At 46.0% G+C, this 17468-nt stretch overlaps 1 protein-coding gene across 11 annotated transcripts in view; it reads left to right on the top strand.

The window, feature by feature from the left end:
* The window catches only part of ARID1B (AT-rich interaction domain 1B), a 437415-nt gene that overhangs the window by 371225 nt on the left and 48722 nt on the right, over positions 1–17468 (top strand). For all 11 annotated transcript variants that reach the window (XM_027601115.2, XM_027601112.2, XM_027601114.2 and 8 more), the window contains one exon: positions 2181–2508. In XM_027601115.2, the coding sequence (XP_027456916.2) occupies positions 2181–2508 (328 nt within the window). The remainder of the gene's footprint in view (positions 1–2180; positions 2509–17468) is intronic.

Genomic DNA, 17468 nt, shown 5'->3' with positions numbered 1-17468 from the left:
TCCAATTTCTGCTGGAAAACCTGGAGAAACTCCTCCTTATCTTCAAAATAAACCCTACACTTGGCGGCCTGGAACACAAGGCCGTGTTGAACCTGACCTCTCCCCCCAACCCCCGCGAAGAGGGATCCATCCTGAGTTTGTCTGCTCTCTGGCTGGCTGGGGCATGTGTGCTGTCCTCTCCTCTGCCTTACTCACCACCCAGATACCTACCCCCTACCATTTTCATGCGTCTGTTTGCAATACTTTACAAATATAATGTCCTCTAACCCTAGCAACTCCTCAAGTAGACAGTATTAGAGAGGATTATCTTTGTTTTGTGGAGAAGAGGGTGAAACCAAGAAAGAGGAGAACAAGTTAAGATCTTGTAGACACTATGTGCAGAGCCTTCACTCGGCGCCAGCTCTCTGTGTCCCAGGGCCTGGCCACCCACAGGCTCCTGAGGTCACAGCCCAGCAAAGAAATCTTCCCTGAATTCCCCTACCGCACTGACCCCTGCCCCCCCCAAGCAGACTATTCTTGCGCTTTTCTTGCCTTTATACTTTTTCTTGTCTTATCCCTTCTACTCCACCTCATACACACCACACACACACACACACACACACACACACACACACACACACACACACACACACACACACACACACCACCCCCCATACACACACACACGGTGAGCTTCTTGAGTGTTGCACTGTATTTAACTTTATATCCCCTAGAATGGTTATGTTGTTTTGACAAGGAGATTCTTCCAGAAAGCGGTAAGGATTGATTGAGAAACACTAATCCATATTTTGCCAATGCTTTTTTTTTTTAAAGATTTTATTTATTTATTTGAGAGAGAGAATGAGAGAGCGCGCACATGAGAGAGGGGAGGGTCAGAGGGAGAAGCAGACTCCCCGCCAAGCAGGGAACCCGATGCGGGACTCGATCCCGGGACTCCAGGATCATGACCTGAGCCGAAGGCAGTTGCTTAACCAACTGAGCCACCCAGGTGCCCACCGCCAATGCTTTTTACATTCATTTTATTTCAGAAATCATTTGTGGGAAGGCAGCATATTTTATTGGTTAATTACATGGGTCCCAGAATCCTTTTGCTTGAGCTTGAATCCTAACTTACTAGCTGTTGATTTTCTTCGTTTGTAAATGGAATCGTTGTCATTTATATGTATTTCATATGGTTATCGGAGAAATGAATGAAGTCATTTGACGCAAAGCACTTAACCCCATGTGTCATGCGTAGTGTGGTTTGGCAGTAACTATCTGCAATCATTATTATTATTGGAATGACATCACATATGCCTTTAACTGACTTGAATTTAATCTGTGTATACTCAGTCAAAATAAAAGGTGTGGAAGGTGAGAGAAGACAAAACTACTGAAACAGCTGAGGCCCTCGAAGCTCCCGTTCTCCTCAGCGTGTTCCCCGGTGTGAACGGGGGCTGGAGGCGTGTTCATGGCCCTTCACTTCTTCCTCACGCCCTGCCTGCTCCCCACAGAGTCACCATCTCACCGTGCTGAATGTCAGGGTAGTGCTTGAAACCACATTTTATAAGACATGGCACCAAGCACAAACTAGCTGCTTTCTCTGGTGCTCAGGGAAAAAACAAACAAAACAAACACACGAACAAACAAAACTTGCTCCCAACACGAGAGAAAAACAGGTTGTTTGGCCGGACTATTGCTGAGCACCCACACGACACCTCCCATGGGGTTTTGGAGGATAATTTTGACCGTATGTGCACCTTATCTTAAGTGTCCTCTTTCTGAGAGCCCTTTGTCAGAACTGTCGGACACAGTGGTGATGTAGTGATGCGATCTCGGTGGTGTGTTCCTAAGGACTAGGGATTGAAATCACTACTTTGAAAGGTAAGCATGTGAGCTCTGCGTGGACTGAGGCGACACTCAGTACTAGCATCCCTTGCTTGTTTCTAGATGGCTTTAATGGTTCGCCTAAATGTCCCCTCCATCTCTCAGTGGTCCCGTGTGGCTCTTTGCCTTTGGAATGGGCCGAGAGCATGTGTTGACCCTGCCAGCCTCATCCGTGCCAACAGGGGAAGGGTTAATAAGGATAATGACGACCATTCTGTGTTGACCACATTGTTGGACAAGAAGCCTTTCCAGTGAATGTTCTCACCAGTCCAGATGAAGTAAAAGGCTTTAATTTGTGTTTGCTTTTTGTTTAGGTAACTACTCCAGACCCCCAACGTATAGCGGGGTGCCCAGTGCAAGCTACAGCGGCCCAGGGCCCGGCATGGGCATCAATGCCAACAACCAGATGCATGGACAAGGGCCAAGCCAGCCATGTGGTGCTATGCCCCTGGGACGAATGCCATCAGCTGGGATGCAGAACAGACCATTTCCTGGAAATATGAGCAGCATGACCCCCAGCTCTCCCGGCATGTCTCAGCAGGGAGGGCCAGGCATGGGGCCACCGATGCCAACCGTGAACCGTAAGGCACAGGAGGCAGCCGCCGCAGTGATGCAGGCCGCTGCAAACTCGGCACAGAGCAGGTATGCCGTCGGGGCAGGCGGTCTGCGTGTGCACCTGTGGGCGCGGGTCGCGCACAGAGCTGCGCCGTCGCCTGGGTCACCCGGGCTGGGGAGCGGTGCAGTGTTGTTCAGCTTGGCCGTTCCTTTGGTGTTAACACATGCTGTCCCATAAAGTACAGAGAAGTAAATGGCAGACCACGTTCTCTGAGACATCGAGGAAGGAACCCGAGTGGTGGGCGAGTCCCCTGTGGGAGCTTATTTGGAATGACTGTGACTAGTCATTATAACCAGTGCCCCAGGGCAGTGGCATATCTGGGTGGTTCCGGTTAGAGGAGCAAGGTTTAGGCTGGAAAAGTCTAAAGCCGAAAAAGTAGGCTTTTAAAATCTAACCCACTGAAAAAGAACCACCTTCCTTTTTGTTTTTTAACCCCACCATAAAAATCCTTATAAAATAGAAACTTTGTCTATGCACATATTTGTATTGTGTGTGTTTGTCTAAATGTTTCTGTGTGAGATTTACAGATTTCATATTCTTATGTTATATTTTATTTTTCTGGGCATACCTCTCTATCTTTCCAAACCAAAATATGGCTAATAAAGCAAAGCTAATATTTCATAAAGTTTTAAGTTGATAGAGCAAGGCTTTAGCCTCAGTTACGTACTTGTTTTTCATCTTGATTTTTTAAATTCTTGAAGTAAACATTTAACCTGCAGAAAAATAACATAATTAAAAATTTATGAGACAGAAGCGAATAGTTCTAAGAGAAGCATTTATAGATATGTTTTATGTTTAACATATGTTAAAATATGTTTTAAAACAAAGCACGCTGAAAGCTATGTATGAAGATATGTTTTCTTCAGAAGAAAAGATAGAAGAATCTGATTTTTGTCAAAGGGAAAGAAAAATTGTGTGTGTATGTGTATGTGTGCGTGTGTGTTTAAATGTGTCCCTTTGTTACTTTTCCTCTGAAGCTGCTATTTGGGGAATGTTAGGGACCCCTCCAGTCTCACCGTTTGCTCCAAATAATAATAAATTTCCCTTGAGGAATCAAAATGAAAGTCAATCATTCTCTCTTTCTCTCTTCCTCATCCACATTACAGTGACTTAAAATCTCCTGAACCCCACCACTATATACACTAAACTGAACCTTAGGGAGTGTTTTAATAAACCTGTCCACGAAGACTGGTTTGCCTGGTCCCGTTGAAGTTCTGAGTTAGGTTTAACACACGCTGTCCCATAACTCCTAAAGCACCAGCTCTTCTCAGGTAGAGAGTGCCTGATGGCCCTGGACACGAGGCCTCAGACGGTGGCCTGGGAGGAGGATAATCACAGAGACCAGGGCATAGCCGTTCGGTGTAAAAGCCTTCCTCTGCCCCCTTCCCGCATCAGTCAGTGTGGCCTTTTATCCAAATCCATGCGGAGGTACACATCCATGCCTTGTCATTGTCTGCTTCTGCTCGGCAGGCCATTCCAGAGCCTTGCCTCCACATCCTGCCCACTGTAGTTCTCGGGGCGTTGTTACGGAGGACTGTGTGTATTTCGGCTTGTACCGAGGTCAGAGGTGCCCGAAGCGCACACCGAGACTAGAATCTGAGAGTCTCACTCGTCTCTCCCCTTTGCCCCGCCCCTCACCCCGCCCCCTCTTTTCAGGGAACCGCCTCCAGGCCCCCTCTCAGGCAGCTGCATGGTACAGAGGCTGAGGCCACATTCTGTAGCCCTCCACACCTACGTGTGGACAGAACCTAATGCACAGGGGGATTCATACTTGTCTACAGAGCAAATCCAAAGAGGTTGTTCTTCTGTTCTGCTTTAGGCCACCATACATTAGGTCGCCTGCTTATCCCAGCCAGTCTGGGGCTGGGGGACGCCCCATGTTTTCTTCCCAGCACCCCAACTATGGCAACTCTCAGGCTCCCATGATGCACCAGCCTGACCAGTACGGGTAGGTAGCCACACACCCTGACTTGCTGCGGGACCTGGGCATTTTTTTTTTTAAACCGTTAACGACCGTGCCATCTGGCTGCAAAAGGAACACCCAAAACAAGAAAGCAAAACACCTAAGAGGAAATCCATCCCAGAGGGGGTTGTCTTTTTGTTTCTTTTTGTTTGTTTTGGGGTTTTTGTTCGTTTTGTTCTGTTTTGTTTTTCACTCTTCTGAACAGTCCCGTGGTAATGTGGTGGAGCCCTGCATGCCGTCCCCCAGATCCTGTCTTTGCATGGCTTTTGGCATGGCTTCTTTTCCTTCGTGCCTGAGAGGGAAATGCAAACTTTAGCTCCGCCAAAGGGACGAAGTCACCTCCTCTGGCGTGATTTCCCCTGCTGTCCTCGTGTTGTCTGGGAACTTGTGTCGTACGGCCCTGTTACCATGACTGTGTTGTCGTCATTCCTGCCACTACGATGACCCGCTCCCACACCCCCCCCCCCAAATTCTGAGTGCAGTGACCTCATTTGACAGGAGACTCACTGCAGGAGACATGACTCAGGTTATTAATAGGACTTAAGAGGGGTTTCATTATGTCATCACTGAGCAGACGTCTGTGCCAAAGATTTCTGTTATTTCCTTCTCCCAAGGAGTTTTAGAATATTGAAGTCACCAGAAAAATGCAACCAAATCCTCCAACACAGAATTTGCCTTCTAAACGTGGTGTTGCCATATTATTATCAGTTTCAACACAGGAATTACATATAGCAACAAAAAGTGTCTTTCTTCTTTCCTACTACAAAGCTTTATAATAGCAGGCTGTCACCATTTTTAGGTTAGTAAATGCTCTTACAGCATATTATTATTGAGCAATTTTTAGCAAAAATATTGATACTGCTTTGCATATCATAACGATAAGATTATCCTACATAGATTGAATCCTGTTCAGCAGTTTCAGCAGAAATACGCCACATTTTTGGTTAGGATAAAACAGGGAACAGTCACCTGGCTTTGTTTAAAGACTAAACGTATAGAACGATGCTTTTACGACTTGTTATGAATACGTAACACAGAGAGCCTTCCACTAGTTTTATATTCGGGATACATTTATTTAGACAGCAAGAGCAAATGATAATTTTGCAGTCAAGAGTTCTAAATCCTGTAAACATGGTCCTAAATGTGGGCCAACAAATATAGAATTTTGTAAACATAATCCTAAAAGTGAAATAACAAATGTAGAATTAGGTAAACATATTTCTTTTGGGAAATTGTCTTTTCCTCTTTGTCCTTTCTTGTGGTACCTTCAAGGTCAGTCCGTGAGTCAGTAGGAAAATAACAGTGAGGGGAGAAAAGCATTTATCATCAGCTGCTAATCCATAGGATCTGTCCTTTACCAACTCTGGAGTCCTATTTAGACCCACAAAGCTAGTTTGGCTGTGCCTTGCCAAGCCACATTAAGCAGCTGTGTAAAATGAATTTAAATGGCATGCATCAGAGTAAAATCTCTTCCACTGGGGCAGAAAATCAGTGTTAGCTAACTAGCACAAGAAGATCAAATCTGCGTTTCAACCAGCAGCATCCACATAGCTTCCTTAGAACACAACACCTCCTCCTTAATTAAAAATAAGAACAAGAAAGATGTTGGAGTTATTCTTTGTAAATCTCGTAAAGCACACTTGGCAAAGGTTCATCTTTGCGGCCCCTTCCCTGTGACCTCTGAATTTTGCCTTTTTATGTCTACAGCATTCTTTCTATAAAAAAGAAAGAAAAGAAAGTTTTATTTCTATTTTAAATCCTCCTTCCTTTGCCCTTTGCAGTCCACATAACCTGTTGTGCCTTTTTTTTTTTTTAAAGCAGAAGCTTGAGTGTGAGAAAACATGTGTAGTACATGTTTTAGTGCTCTGGGTTAAGAAATTTGGTTTTCAACATGCTTTTGCTCTACCTAACATCTCCTTGCAGCAAACTTGTGTTCTTGCTTTTGTTTCTGTTTTCTTCCCCCATTGATAGCCGTGTTGTGTGGAAGGCAAGTTGGTAGTTTGAAAAACCCGCTTGCTGAATGTCGGTTTCTCTTGTGGGGAAGTGGCTCAGCCTTGCAGAAACAGTCTTCACAGAGTTTGTTAAAATGCCTTCTTTCTCAAGTCAGAATCCCACAGGGCCCAGAGCCTTTGAAAGAACCTGAAAAAGACAAATTAATGACAAAGGTAGTGAGTATGTGTGCGTGTGCGTGTACAATTAGACAGAAACAGAGCTCACTGGGAAAAATGACAGATTACGGCAGATATGTTCCAGGCTTTTGCAGCTGTTGCATGGAAGATGGTACAGAAGGCACACAGGTTTGACTGGTTGGAAGCCATTTCACTAATTCCCTTCTTAAGGGTGGCTCGACCAGGGTGAAACCCACCTGCTGCACTGAGTTGGTTAAGGAACGTGTAGAGGAATTCTTTTTTTTTTTCCTTTCTTTTTCACCTTTTGAATAAAGGAGTTCCTTGTTTTGATTATCAGAGAATTTACAGTAGAATATGGTGAATCTTACTGTTGAGTACTAGATTAGCTCAGTAATAATGTCTGATCATTTGGAATTAATAATTTATAGTATTTGTCCAGGACACCACACCCCACCATATGCACTGATACACTTTTTACTCAGAAAATGCATTGCTGGGTTTAGTTTTGTTTTATTTTTTTAAAAGATTTTATTTATTTATTTATTTGAGAGAGCGAGCACGAGTGGGGGGAGGAGCCAGAGGGAGAAGCAGGCTTCCCGCCGAGCAGGGAGCCCGACTCGGGGCTCCATCCCAGGACCCCGGGATCGTAACCTGAGCTGGAGGCAGATGCTTAACCAACCGAGCCACCCAGGTACCCCTGCTCTGTTTAGTTTTAAGGCATTTCTAGTTAAGGTGGTGCTCTTTTGAAGTACTGAGAAATAGAGAAGCAGAAATATCAGATGATCTTATGAAAAGCTAAGTTCAGGGATGGCAGGGGACTGTCACCCTCAGTCCAGTACTGATGGCTGTGTCTAGCACCCATGTTGAAGGGAGCTGAGACATTGTCTGCAGAGGAGAGCCAGAGCTGGCCAGAAGTTTAGGAGGGACTTCGGCCTGCTACTTCCTAAAGAACCATTGTCATGGATTTCAGGCCACATGCACACATAAAACAAAATTTCCCTCAGCTGCTGAGTGTGTTTTGCATCCATCCGTCCATCCATTCTAGGCAGCACCTGGAGTGTCCAACAACTGACATCTCTGCCAAATGCAGCCAATTTGTGGATTTGGATATATCAGAGTTATCCAGGGTTTTGTCTTGGAAATGAGTGCTGAGGATGAAGCATGACTTCCGTCCCCCAGCACCCCCTGGATATCAACTTGAATCAAGTCTTCAGTGACTTGAGATGGCTTCTGTCAAAGTTCTGGCACAGATCTTTACGACCTTTCATCAGAATGAAAATGTTTCAGGGGCACCTGGGTGGTGCAGTTGGTTGAGCGTCTGACTCTTGGTTTCAGCTTGGGTCATGACTTTGGGGTCCTGAGATCGAGCCCCACGTCAGGCTCTGTGCTCAGCGTGGAGTCTGCTTGGAATTCTCTCTCTCCTTCTGCATCTCCTGCTCATGCTCTCTCTCTCAAATAAATAAAATTAAAAAAAGAAGAAAAAAGATAATGTTCCATTCTTCATTCCAAAAGGATGTAGTTTCAATGACAGAATAGTAGCATCTCAGAGCTAGAGTATGTTAGATGTCATCCATCCTCCGTCCCTTGATTTCATGGTGGAGGAAACAAGTATCTGAGTTACCAGCTCAGGACCCTTTGACCAGGCACAGCCGGACAAAGCCGGCTCTGCGTCCTATACTAACTGTTCTTCCTTCACTTAGTGCGGTCTCTCTAGATTGTCCCTTTAAAAGTCTTTTTTTTTTTTTAAGATTTTATTTATTTATTTGAGAGAGAGAGCTCGAGTGGACGAGCAGGGGGAGCTGCAGAGGCAGAGGGAGCTGCAGAGGCAGAGGGAGAAGCAGGCTCCCCGCTGAGCAAGGAGCACGATGGGGGACTGGATCCCAGGACGCTGGGACCATGACCTGAGCCAAAGGCAGACACTTAACCGACTGAGCCACCCAGGTGCCCCTAAAACAAAAGTCTTAATTTTAGTTCTCCCTCACGTCTAAAGGCAGTTCTGTTAGAAACCAGCTATCAGTCCGTGTCTGGGTGGAGATTCTACTTCTGAGTTAGGTCTGGACTTCGTTCCCTGGCGCACCCTGTGGTGCACCTGCAGGGAGATACGGGCTTGGCACATCCCCGCGCACACTCCGTGCGTAGCATGAGTTGTCGTTTCTGCAAGCACACACCTTGTGACCTGAAGTAACAGTTTGCTCAAGGGCACACGGATGGGTTTGAATCTCTGCCCTCCAGTATCGCTTTAGGGTCCGGCATCGTCGTGACTGGAGTGTAGCTGTTTGAGGAGGGGTTCTGAGTCGGCACTTGGACCCACAAGTGCGCACACCCACTGATGCTGGTACAACCCCCGTCCGTCTTCCTTTTGCTGTCCCCGAAAGACACCCCCGTGGACTGACTGAACGTCAGAAAGGAAAACTCTCTGGCTTCTTGGTTTTAAGGGAAAAAATGAGCAAAAATGAGTCAGTTTGGAAAGTCATATTACTTTTGCTTGGAAGGGAACTTTTATACTGAATATCACAACCATGAATCTGGAGACCTACATTTTAATACTTACATCAGACCAAAAACTAGGATAACTGAAATCAGTTTTGTTAAAATATTTTTGTTTTTAGGAGACGCCTGGGTGGCGTAGTCAGTTGTGCGTCCACTCTTGGTTGTGATGTCGGGGTTGTGGGATTGAGCCCCTCATTGGGCTCGCACTCAGCACAAAGTCTGGTTGGGTTTCTCTCTCTCCCTCTGCCCCTCCCTCCCCCATTAGCTCTTTCTCACACTCTCCCTCTCTAAAATAAATAAATCTTTAAAAAAAATATTTTTGTTTCAGTAAAACAGGGTATTGGGAATTCTAACATTAGTTTTTAACCTTTGCCGCTCATTAAATTCCATGAAATCATCTTAGTCACAAGGTAGCTTGATCAGTGGTCTTCCTCTGCTTGGAAATAGCTGGCCCCACATACAAGCGACTGGATTAGCCTGTCCTCTTGGATGTAGAGAGCTGCTCACGTCTGTATCTCACGGGCACCCCACATACACACACGTCTTCCAGCAACTGTTCTTTAGGGAGGTGTATTTATAATTCATTTCCCCTGTTGCTATTTGCCAGCAAGGCACTTCTTCTGTATTATTTTCCTTGAAGCCAGTGTGATGCAATTCTGCTGGTGGGCCAGGAGCCACTGATGTGGAAATACATTAATGGAGATAGTGCATAAAAATGTCAAAGAGAAGGGGCAAAAAACTTCTGAATATGTCCAGACCCAGTTACGGTGAGGTCCATGGGCCTGAAGGACTGTGAGTTGTATTAACAAAGAATTTAGCCCTTTGGATTTTGGACAATTAGGTTTTAAAATAACAGCTATGATTGTAGAAGTCACATTATTGAAAGACAAAGAAAAGATTTCAAAGGCTTAAGTAGAGTTTTTATTTCTGTAATTAAATGTAAGCCTTTGCATTATCTAAATACTGTGCTTAATTTTTAGCCCCTTTTCCCTTCAGAATTTAGAATTGAGTATTCTGTTGGTGTTTTAAGATTATGGCTTCAGTCAAATCTTTCAGTTTCATAACTGTCATGGTAACCACAAAGTATATTTATTAGTCTTCAAATCAAAGAGTAGTAAAACAAGGGGCGTTTGGCTGGCTCAGTCAGTAGAGTGTGTGACTCTTGATCTCGGGATCATGAGTTCAAGCCCAACATTGGGCCTGGAGCCTACTTTTTAAAAAATGTAGTAAAACACTAATTTTTTTTTAAGGTTTTATTTATTTATTTACAAGAGAGTGCACATGCGCACGTGAGCGGGGAGATAGACAAAGGGAGAGGGAGAGAGAATCTCAAGGAGATTCTGCGCTGAGCGCGGAGCCTGATGCGGGGCTCGATCCCATGATGCTGAGATCATGACCTGAGCCGAAATCAAGAGTCTGATGCTTAAACAAATGAGCTACCCAGGTGCCCCAAACACTAATTTTTAAAAGACTAAGAAAGATTTTTTTTTTTTTTTAAGTTTAATGAGATCCACGGAATCCAGGTCTGAAATGTAGAGCAAACCTTTCATGGACTAGGGTCTGTCAAGTTCCCTAAACAAGTGGTTATTACCTGGCGAGAGTTATAACCATACACACCAGCTCACCCCAGCCACAGGCAGGGTGAGGCTCACGAGCCTATATTTTTTATAACCCCCTAGAGTGCCCTAGGGCAGAGCGCCAGCACATGTCTGAGGCTTGGCTTTTGGGATTCCCGCTACTGAAGAGAACTAGTGGAAACTTGGGGAAGTGGGTGGAAAGTGTGAAGTTGGGTGCCCACTTTTTTGTCCCTGATAGATACCAGAGGAGAATACTGGACCGGAGCCTCGGTTACTAGATGGCATTCGGAGGAACAAATGGTCGTGCAAACCTGAAACCGTAACTCAGGCTTTGGCAATTTCTCGACTCAGGGCCAAGTTGGTCTCCCCAAATCCCTCTGACTTTCTGTCTTCTGTCCTCTCAGGCATCAGCGTCCTCCTCACATTGTGCAATATTCCGAGTTCCCCACCGTATCTAGACCTGCCTTCCTCATTCAGAGTACCTCCTATCCACGCCCCCGTCCAAACCGCTCTCAACTGGGTGCTGTCCTCAGCATCTAAGGTGACCCGTGGTGACACATACACTGGGTCGGGGCTCCCGTTATCCAGGTGAGCTTCACATGAGTGGAGTGTGTCCCTGTTTCCTTGGCTAAGCCACTTGTCTGCACGTCTGACCTTGTGGCCCTAGGAGCATCTCTGCCCCCACAGACCGTGCACCACCACCAGACCAGCTGGGATGGTCCTTTCTAGTCCATCCGTCCCCAGAGAAAATCAGCACCACAGCACCAGCAACCCAAGCTCTCCGCAGTTCAGAAAGGGCAGGATTGTTGACGTCACATGTGTCTCAGGGAGCAGCCCTGGCCTCATTGCCCGCCTGCAAAGCTTTCAGGCTGACCTCAGGAAGAGCCCCGTCCTGCTCCGTCCGAAATCGCATCACCTCGGTCGCGTTTGGGGCTGAAGGCACCAGGGACAGTTTAGAAGCGGTGAAGAGGACCTGATCTGTGTCTTAGTCTGTCCCAGTCTGGGGTTTGGGAAGCATCCCAGGTGACCGTATGAAGATCACGGGCAAGGGGCACACGGGACCCTCTTAGCTGGTCGCGTAAAGGTCTGTGGGAGCAACTCCCAAAGGCTCCTCTTTATCTTGACCTTCGTTCTTCGTTTGAACTCCACTTCCATGAACAGATTAAAAAAACAAACGGAACAAAAAACCCACAGCTACAGAACCATAAAGTTTTGTCCGTTGCTTTGAAAGTTAACTCTTTCTGGATGGCCTTTGACTGTTAGATACCAGGTAAGAGCAGATGATGAGGATTTCATGAACTAGACTTTTGCTCAGCATTCAGGCTTTTCCTGCAACATATTTTACCCTAATTTTGAACAGTGTTGCTTCAACAAATGAAGTAACTTTGTGTCCCAAGGCTGCCTTTAGCTCAGGAAATCTGTAAGAATTTTAGGACAATTTTGTTGTAAGTTAGAAATGACTGTACTGATGTATTTCCTGGCACTTCAGCCCTGGACAAGTGCATTCTCTGTTAGAGGGTTTTACAGAATATTGCTCTGGCAAGTTTACGAGATGGGAGATCTCAGGACCCAGATTCTCTTTTTCAGGCGATAGACTGGCCTGTTTAGGCACGAGAAGTCCGTGAGCGCATACGAGATCTGTGCATTCTTCATGACCTCAGTCCTGAGATAGCACTCAGGCTAGTTCTTGGGTGGGTGCTGCTAAGCTCCTCAGTACTTGTCAAGATGATATGCACCTGTCTGAGGTGCTGGTACCTCGAAGGGGACCTTTCTCTCGTCACTCTCTCTTATACGTTGTACCCAGGAAGGGGATGTCCTGGTGTAAAGGGTGGGTACTCTCATCACTGCAAAAGAATAGCCCTCCTTATAGGTTACTCGAGATCTTTTCCTAATGGTATCATGGTCTCAAAATAAACGTTTTTTAAGTAAAGATCTCTGACATAACACAGTTCGGAGAAGAGCACTGTTTTCTTTCTGTGGGCGACCTCAATGGCAACTAGTTTTTCTTTCACAAGGTACAACCAGACTGGGGAGCTATGTCATGTGCATCTTATCAGAACCCAGTGGGAAGCTACGTGTACCAGAACCCACAAAGTTCTGGGGTCCACCTCTTGCAGGGAAGAGACAGGCTTGGGGACCCACGCCTGCTTGCTGTGGCTTTGGTCTCCACCCTGAGCCTGAGGCAGTCATGTGCTGGGAGTCAACAGGGAAATGCCAACATCAGAATCTCTGAAGGAAGGGAGACTTGCAGTTCATTTTTGTCTGATTGCCAGTAATTGTTCTTGATAACAGAACAACGGGCTTAACAAACCAAAATCAACTTGGAGATGAAGAGAACATTCTTAGTTATCAATCACCAGACTTCAGGCAGCCAAACACTTTTTGCATTTTCTTCACACCCTGACAAGGAAGTCTCTCGCTTCAAAACCCTCAAGCTCTGTTTGTTCTCCTGGTTGCTTTGAGAAAGAAGATGAAGATCAGTCAGCTGCTTTAGGAACAACCAAAACGGGGTGCCTGCATTGAGGCAAAAAGGAAGGACTTAATCTTGAAACTGCACAACAGGTGCATTTGAGCAGTGATGCCAGCAGGAGAACTGACAACAGGTGGGAACCCTCCGAGAAGTCTGCATGAGGTAGTTAACAAAAAGGGAAAAAATGTTTCTGGCAATAGAGCCTTTCAGGAAATCAAGATGGAATATGCAGGATTCCTCAGTGCGTGGTAGAAACCGCTTCACCGAGATACAGCTCCTTGAAGAAAAGCAAAGATGACCAGGAGAAATGCTTCAGAGGCAGGGGGGCCCCGTGGGCAGCCCGCGTGATACGGGGCAAAGATGTGCCAGGGAGAACTTCTCTGCAGCTTTCCGCTAACTGTCCCCTAAAAAGACCATTCCCAAGACCAGCGAACAAAGTTACCACGGCCCCTCTTTTGAAAGGGTCTTTTTCATAGAGCTCTTAAAAAATAACGTTTCTTTTTGCCCATTCTCAAAGGGAAAAATAAAACTTAAATGTATCAATGACCAAAGGGTTTGGGGAGTTACTAATTTATAGCTGGAAAGTGATTATTACTCTAGCTTCGTGGCTGATGTTATAGACCTTTCAGCCTTCTTTAAGGGAACAGGCTGCCTCGAAAGGGATCGCGTTCACAACAAGGGAGGATCTTAAACCCAAGACACAGGAAGCAAAGATGAGTTCTAGAATTCTCCATCTGCTTCCCAGACTTGAGCCTCCAGTTGCCCACATGACATTGCATCTCAGTGACTGCCCCGTTCTCCATACTCTTGTGCAAGCCAGATGGACATAACCTCGGTGCCCCTCTCCTCTCCCCACAGCATCTGATTCCTCACCACGTCCTGTCAGGTTTGCCTCTGAGACGCCGCTCAGCTCTGTGTCCCTGCCCACCTGGCTCCAAAGCACTGGCCTCTCTTACCTAGTCTGTTGGGGTAACTGCACGCCTGCCGACTCCACATCCATTTCCGCTTCCAGTGTGTCTTCCCATCCGCAGGCAGAGGACGAGGCCTTCAAAACACATCTTTTTGTGCCATTGCTCCTGCTTAACAGCCCCTAGTCTCTTTCTTCTCTCCCAGCATACAGCCAAAACCCTAGAGAACCACAGGCCCCAGGGGACGCGGCCCTTCCCTCCCTCCCCGCACTCACACCCTACTAGTCCACCAGCTGTCCCTGCTCCCGGACACCCAAAGGCCCTCTCCTCTCCTCGTCACCTGACTGGATCCCACTGATCTGACCGGAGATGAGGTGTGACGGGAGTGGAGGAGGGGCCAGCATCCCTTCCGCAGGGAACTTTCCGTGACCTCCCTTATCGCAGGCTCCCCAGTGCACACCCCTCGCTTCACCCTCAAAGCATGGTTGCAGGTGGACACCGTCCACCCTAACAATTTGTTGTTTGTTTTTCTGCTCGGCCCTCCGGTAGTGCTCCTTCTCCTCCCTCCCCGTCCACACCAGTCTTAAAACGCTCATCTTGAACAGATGATTATAACTATCAATAAATAGAAGATGTTTCTGATTAAGGTTAATTCTTTCCAGCATGTCTCCCTGAGCGAAAGGGGTACAGTTGTGTTTTAAAAATAACACGTGGCTGTGTGTTTTTCACAGGAATCTACTGTTTTTAAATCATTGGCACTTCTATTTGTTGTTTTTGGTTTAAAAATATAAATGCCACTTCACCTTCCCAGGATTAAGTCCTAGCCAGAGCAACTGGCTTGTTGAAACGATAGCATTATTTTGCCCCCAGAATGCTAATGCGCATGTTGTCACAGGCGTGCTGATGGGGTAGCCCCACCAAAAATGGGCTGGGGCTTGGACGGCTTGCTTTTCTGTTTTGATTATGTTGTTTTGGGGACACAGGTAGTGTTTTTCCCTCTCCAGATACTAGATTTAAAATAATTTTGACTGAATTTGTCCTTCTTGGTACTACTCTGGGGGAGATACTGTGTAAGTCAGGTTGAGAGTGTTCTCTCGGTGATGCTGGAAATATATGTGAAAACAGTTTCTGTTTCAAACACATTGAAAATAGGGCATTCTGTGTAACGTTATGCATACAGTCGGAGCTCTCTAAAAATAAATTCTTCTGGAATTGGGCTTTGCAAAAGATTCAGGTTCTTGGTTCTGATGACTGGTGGGTTTAAGTGGAAAAGTGCCCCAAATTTTAGTGATAGCCTAAATAATTTTGTCAGTAAGCAATCTTTGCTGACCACGGAACTCCATCTACAGAGAGAGTCCATGGAGAGAAAGATCTGTATGCTTGGCAGTCATGCAGTTTTCCAGTGAAGCACGCCTTGCTTTATGTTCCTGGTGAACGTAACTCAAGAATGGTATTTTCAGTGGATTTGCTAGAACTCTTGCGTGCAGCTCCTCTCCATGTGGCTTGCCCCCGGGACTTTGTATGACATGGTTCCACTCCTGAGGCGTCTGGTTCCAAAGCCTTTCTTCTGTCTGTCCCGACCCTTCTCAAAAGAGCTGCCTCAGAAATCCACTCACATTCAAGTTACACATTTCACACTTCCCCGTCTGTCACTGTTGAGAAAATAGTGGTGATTGCTAGAACAATATGGCCTATTAGTCTTGTAAAGCACCAAAATCATATACAGATCTTATTTTAAATTTTATTGTGGTTGACTTTAAAACAAGGTATTTAGAAATGTGCAGTTGCTCTTTAGAGCATTTCATGCCGGTGTGTTTAACCGCTGAGTTCAAGCTGTAGTTGGAAGCACTGTTCCCCTTTCTGCTTTCACGGTGAACCATTGGAAATGGTCACTTGAAAATTGGTGTTTGCTTCTGGGTTTTTCTCCCCCAAAGCCAGCTCTTTGTTGGCAGATGAATGTGTAATGTTTGAGAAATCTCCAAAGTGAATAAAAGGAAAATCTATAAAAAAAAAAATTACTTGTGTGTTGTGTGTAGACTGAGAAGCAGGAATGAGGAGTGCTTTAGGGAAACTCGTCTACAGGCTTCACTTCTGAATTATTCTCATTATAATAACCTGGTTTTTGTCATCGAGTGACAGATCTCAAACACGTATATCTAGTCCCAACCAAAGACCAATTTCAGTAAAGTTCCTTTAGTTATTCTGCAGGTCCACATGTTCAAATAACAACCCCTGACATCATGCTTTGACTTTGAAAAGATAAGGGGCCAGTGCTGTGCTGCAGAAGGCCCAGGTGAGCACAGCAGCATTTGGTCCACACGCTGTGGTTTGTGCCCACGCCTCCCACGTGGTACGGCCCAGGAGCTATGCTAGCGACAAAACGTTACTTCTAAATGTTTATCAAGTCCCCCCTGAGACATTGTTGGGCATTGATTGCCACAACCATTGCAGGTTAGGAATCTGGCATCAGGACAGCAGTAAATTGTATTGAAAACTATCTGAGCCCGTAGACCCGTAATAGATAGTCCAGGAGTTCGCCCCAAGGTCAAGGAAGGGCACTCTGCTCTTCCGGGTACAACTTACATCTTAGGGTTTTTCGTGGATAGTGTTTCCCTCGTGTCCGTTTGCATTTTTACCTGGTTTTGTTGTGTTGCCCTTGTTTCTTTTTGAAAAAGAGAATGTCTGAGTGATTGATTTCTTCACTCTCCTAATTCCATTTGGAACATTCCGAATGTTGCTGTGGTCAGAAGGGGATTTAGCGGTCAGTGAGTGCTGTCTCTGGAAAGGGCCCAACTTCTTTTGAGGTGTCTGTGGTCCAAGTCACGGTAGTTAGCCCAACCAAAGAAGCTTTTTGTCGTGAGCCCCAGAAACCCTCTCCTGTCAGCCACGCCATGGTACCCTCTCCTGTTAGCCATGCCGTGGAGGCCTCTCCTGTCAGCCACACCATGATACCCTCCCCTGTCAGCCACACCATGGTAAGTTGGAGTGCTTGGCTTAGTCGGAGAGGTGGCCATGTTAGGTTTCCTTCCACAAAACAAAATTGTCTCAATTTCGAAACATTCAACAGAGTGCATTGAAAGCCTCCTTTTTTAGTATTAAGCCCATCTTGCTTGTTCAGAATTACCAACAGTCCTGGAAGTAGTTTCCAAAGCAATAATGAATAGGGTTTCTTCTGTGATGTTGGAAGACTGGCTCTCTCCCCCATTGGAACAGATGGCCAAGTGCTGTGCTCATGGCCACACATGCCCTGCATTCCTGGGAAGACTCCCATCTTTCTCAGCTACTTCCCTCCTTGGACACCCGAGAGGCCCACAGCACCCTGGATAAACTCCTTCCTAGAAGCAGGTGTTCAGGAAGCCCAGAGAAAAGCACCATTTGTATCTGTCAGCTTTCTACAACTACAAATGAATACAGTAGACAGAGAGGAAGGTATACAGTGGACTCCTTAT

This window comes from Zalophus californianus, chromosome 7 (assembly GCF_009762305.2).
Source record: "Zalophus californianus isolate mZalCal1 chromosome 7, mZalCal1.pri.v2, whole genome shotgun sequence".
Taxonomy (NCBI): Eukaryota; Metazoa; Chordata; class Mammalia; order Carnivora; family Otariidae; genus Zalophus; species Zalophus californianus.
The sequence above is the reverse complement of the archived record's forward strand: the minus strand, read 5'-3'. Positions and strand labels throughout refer to the sequence as shown.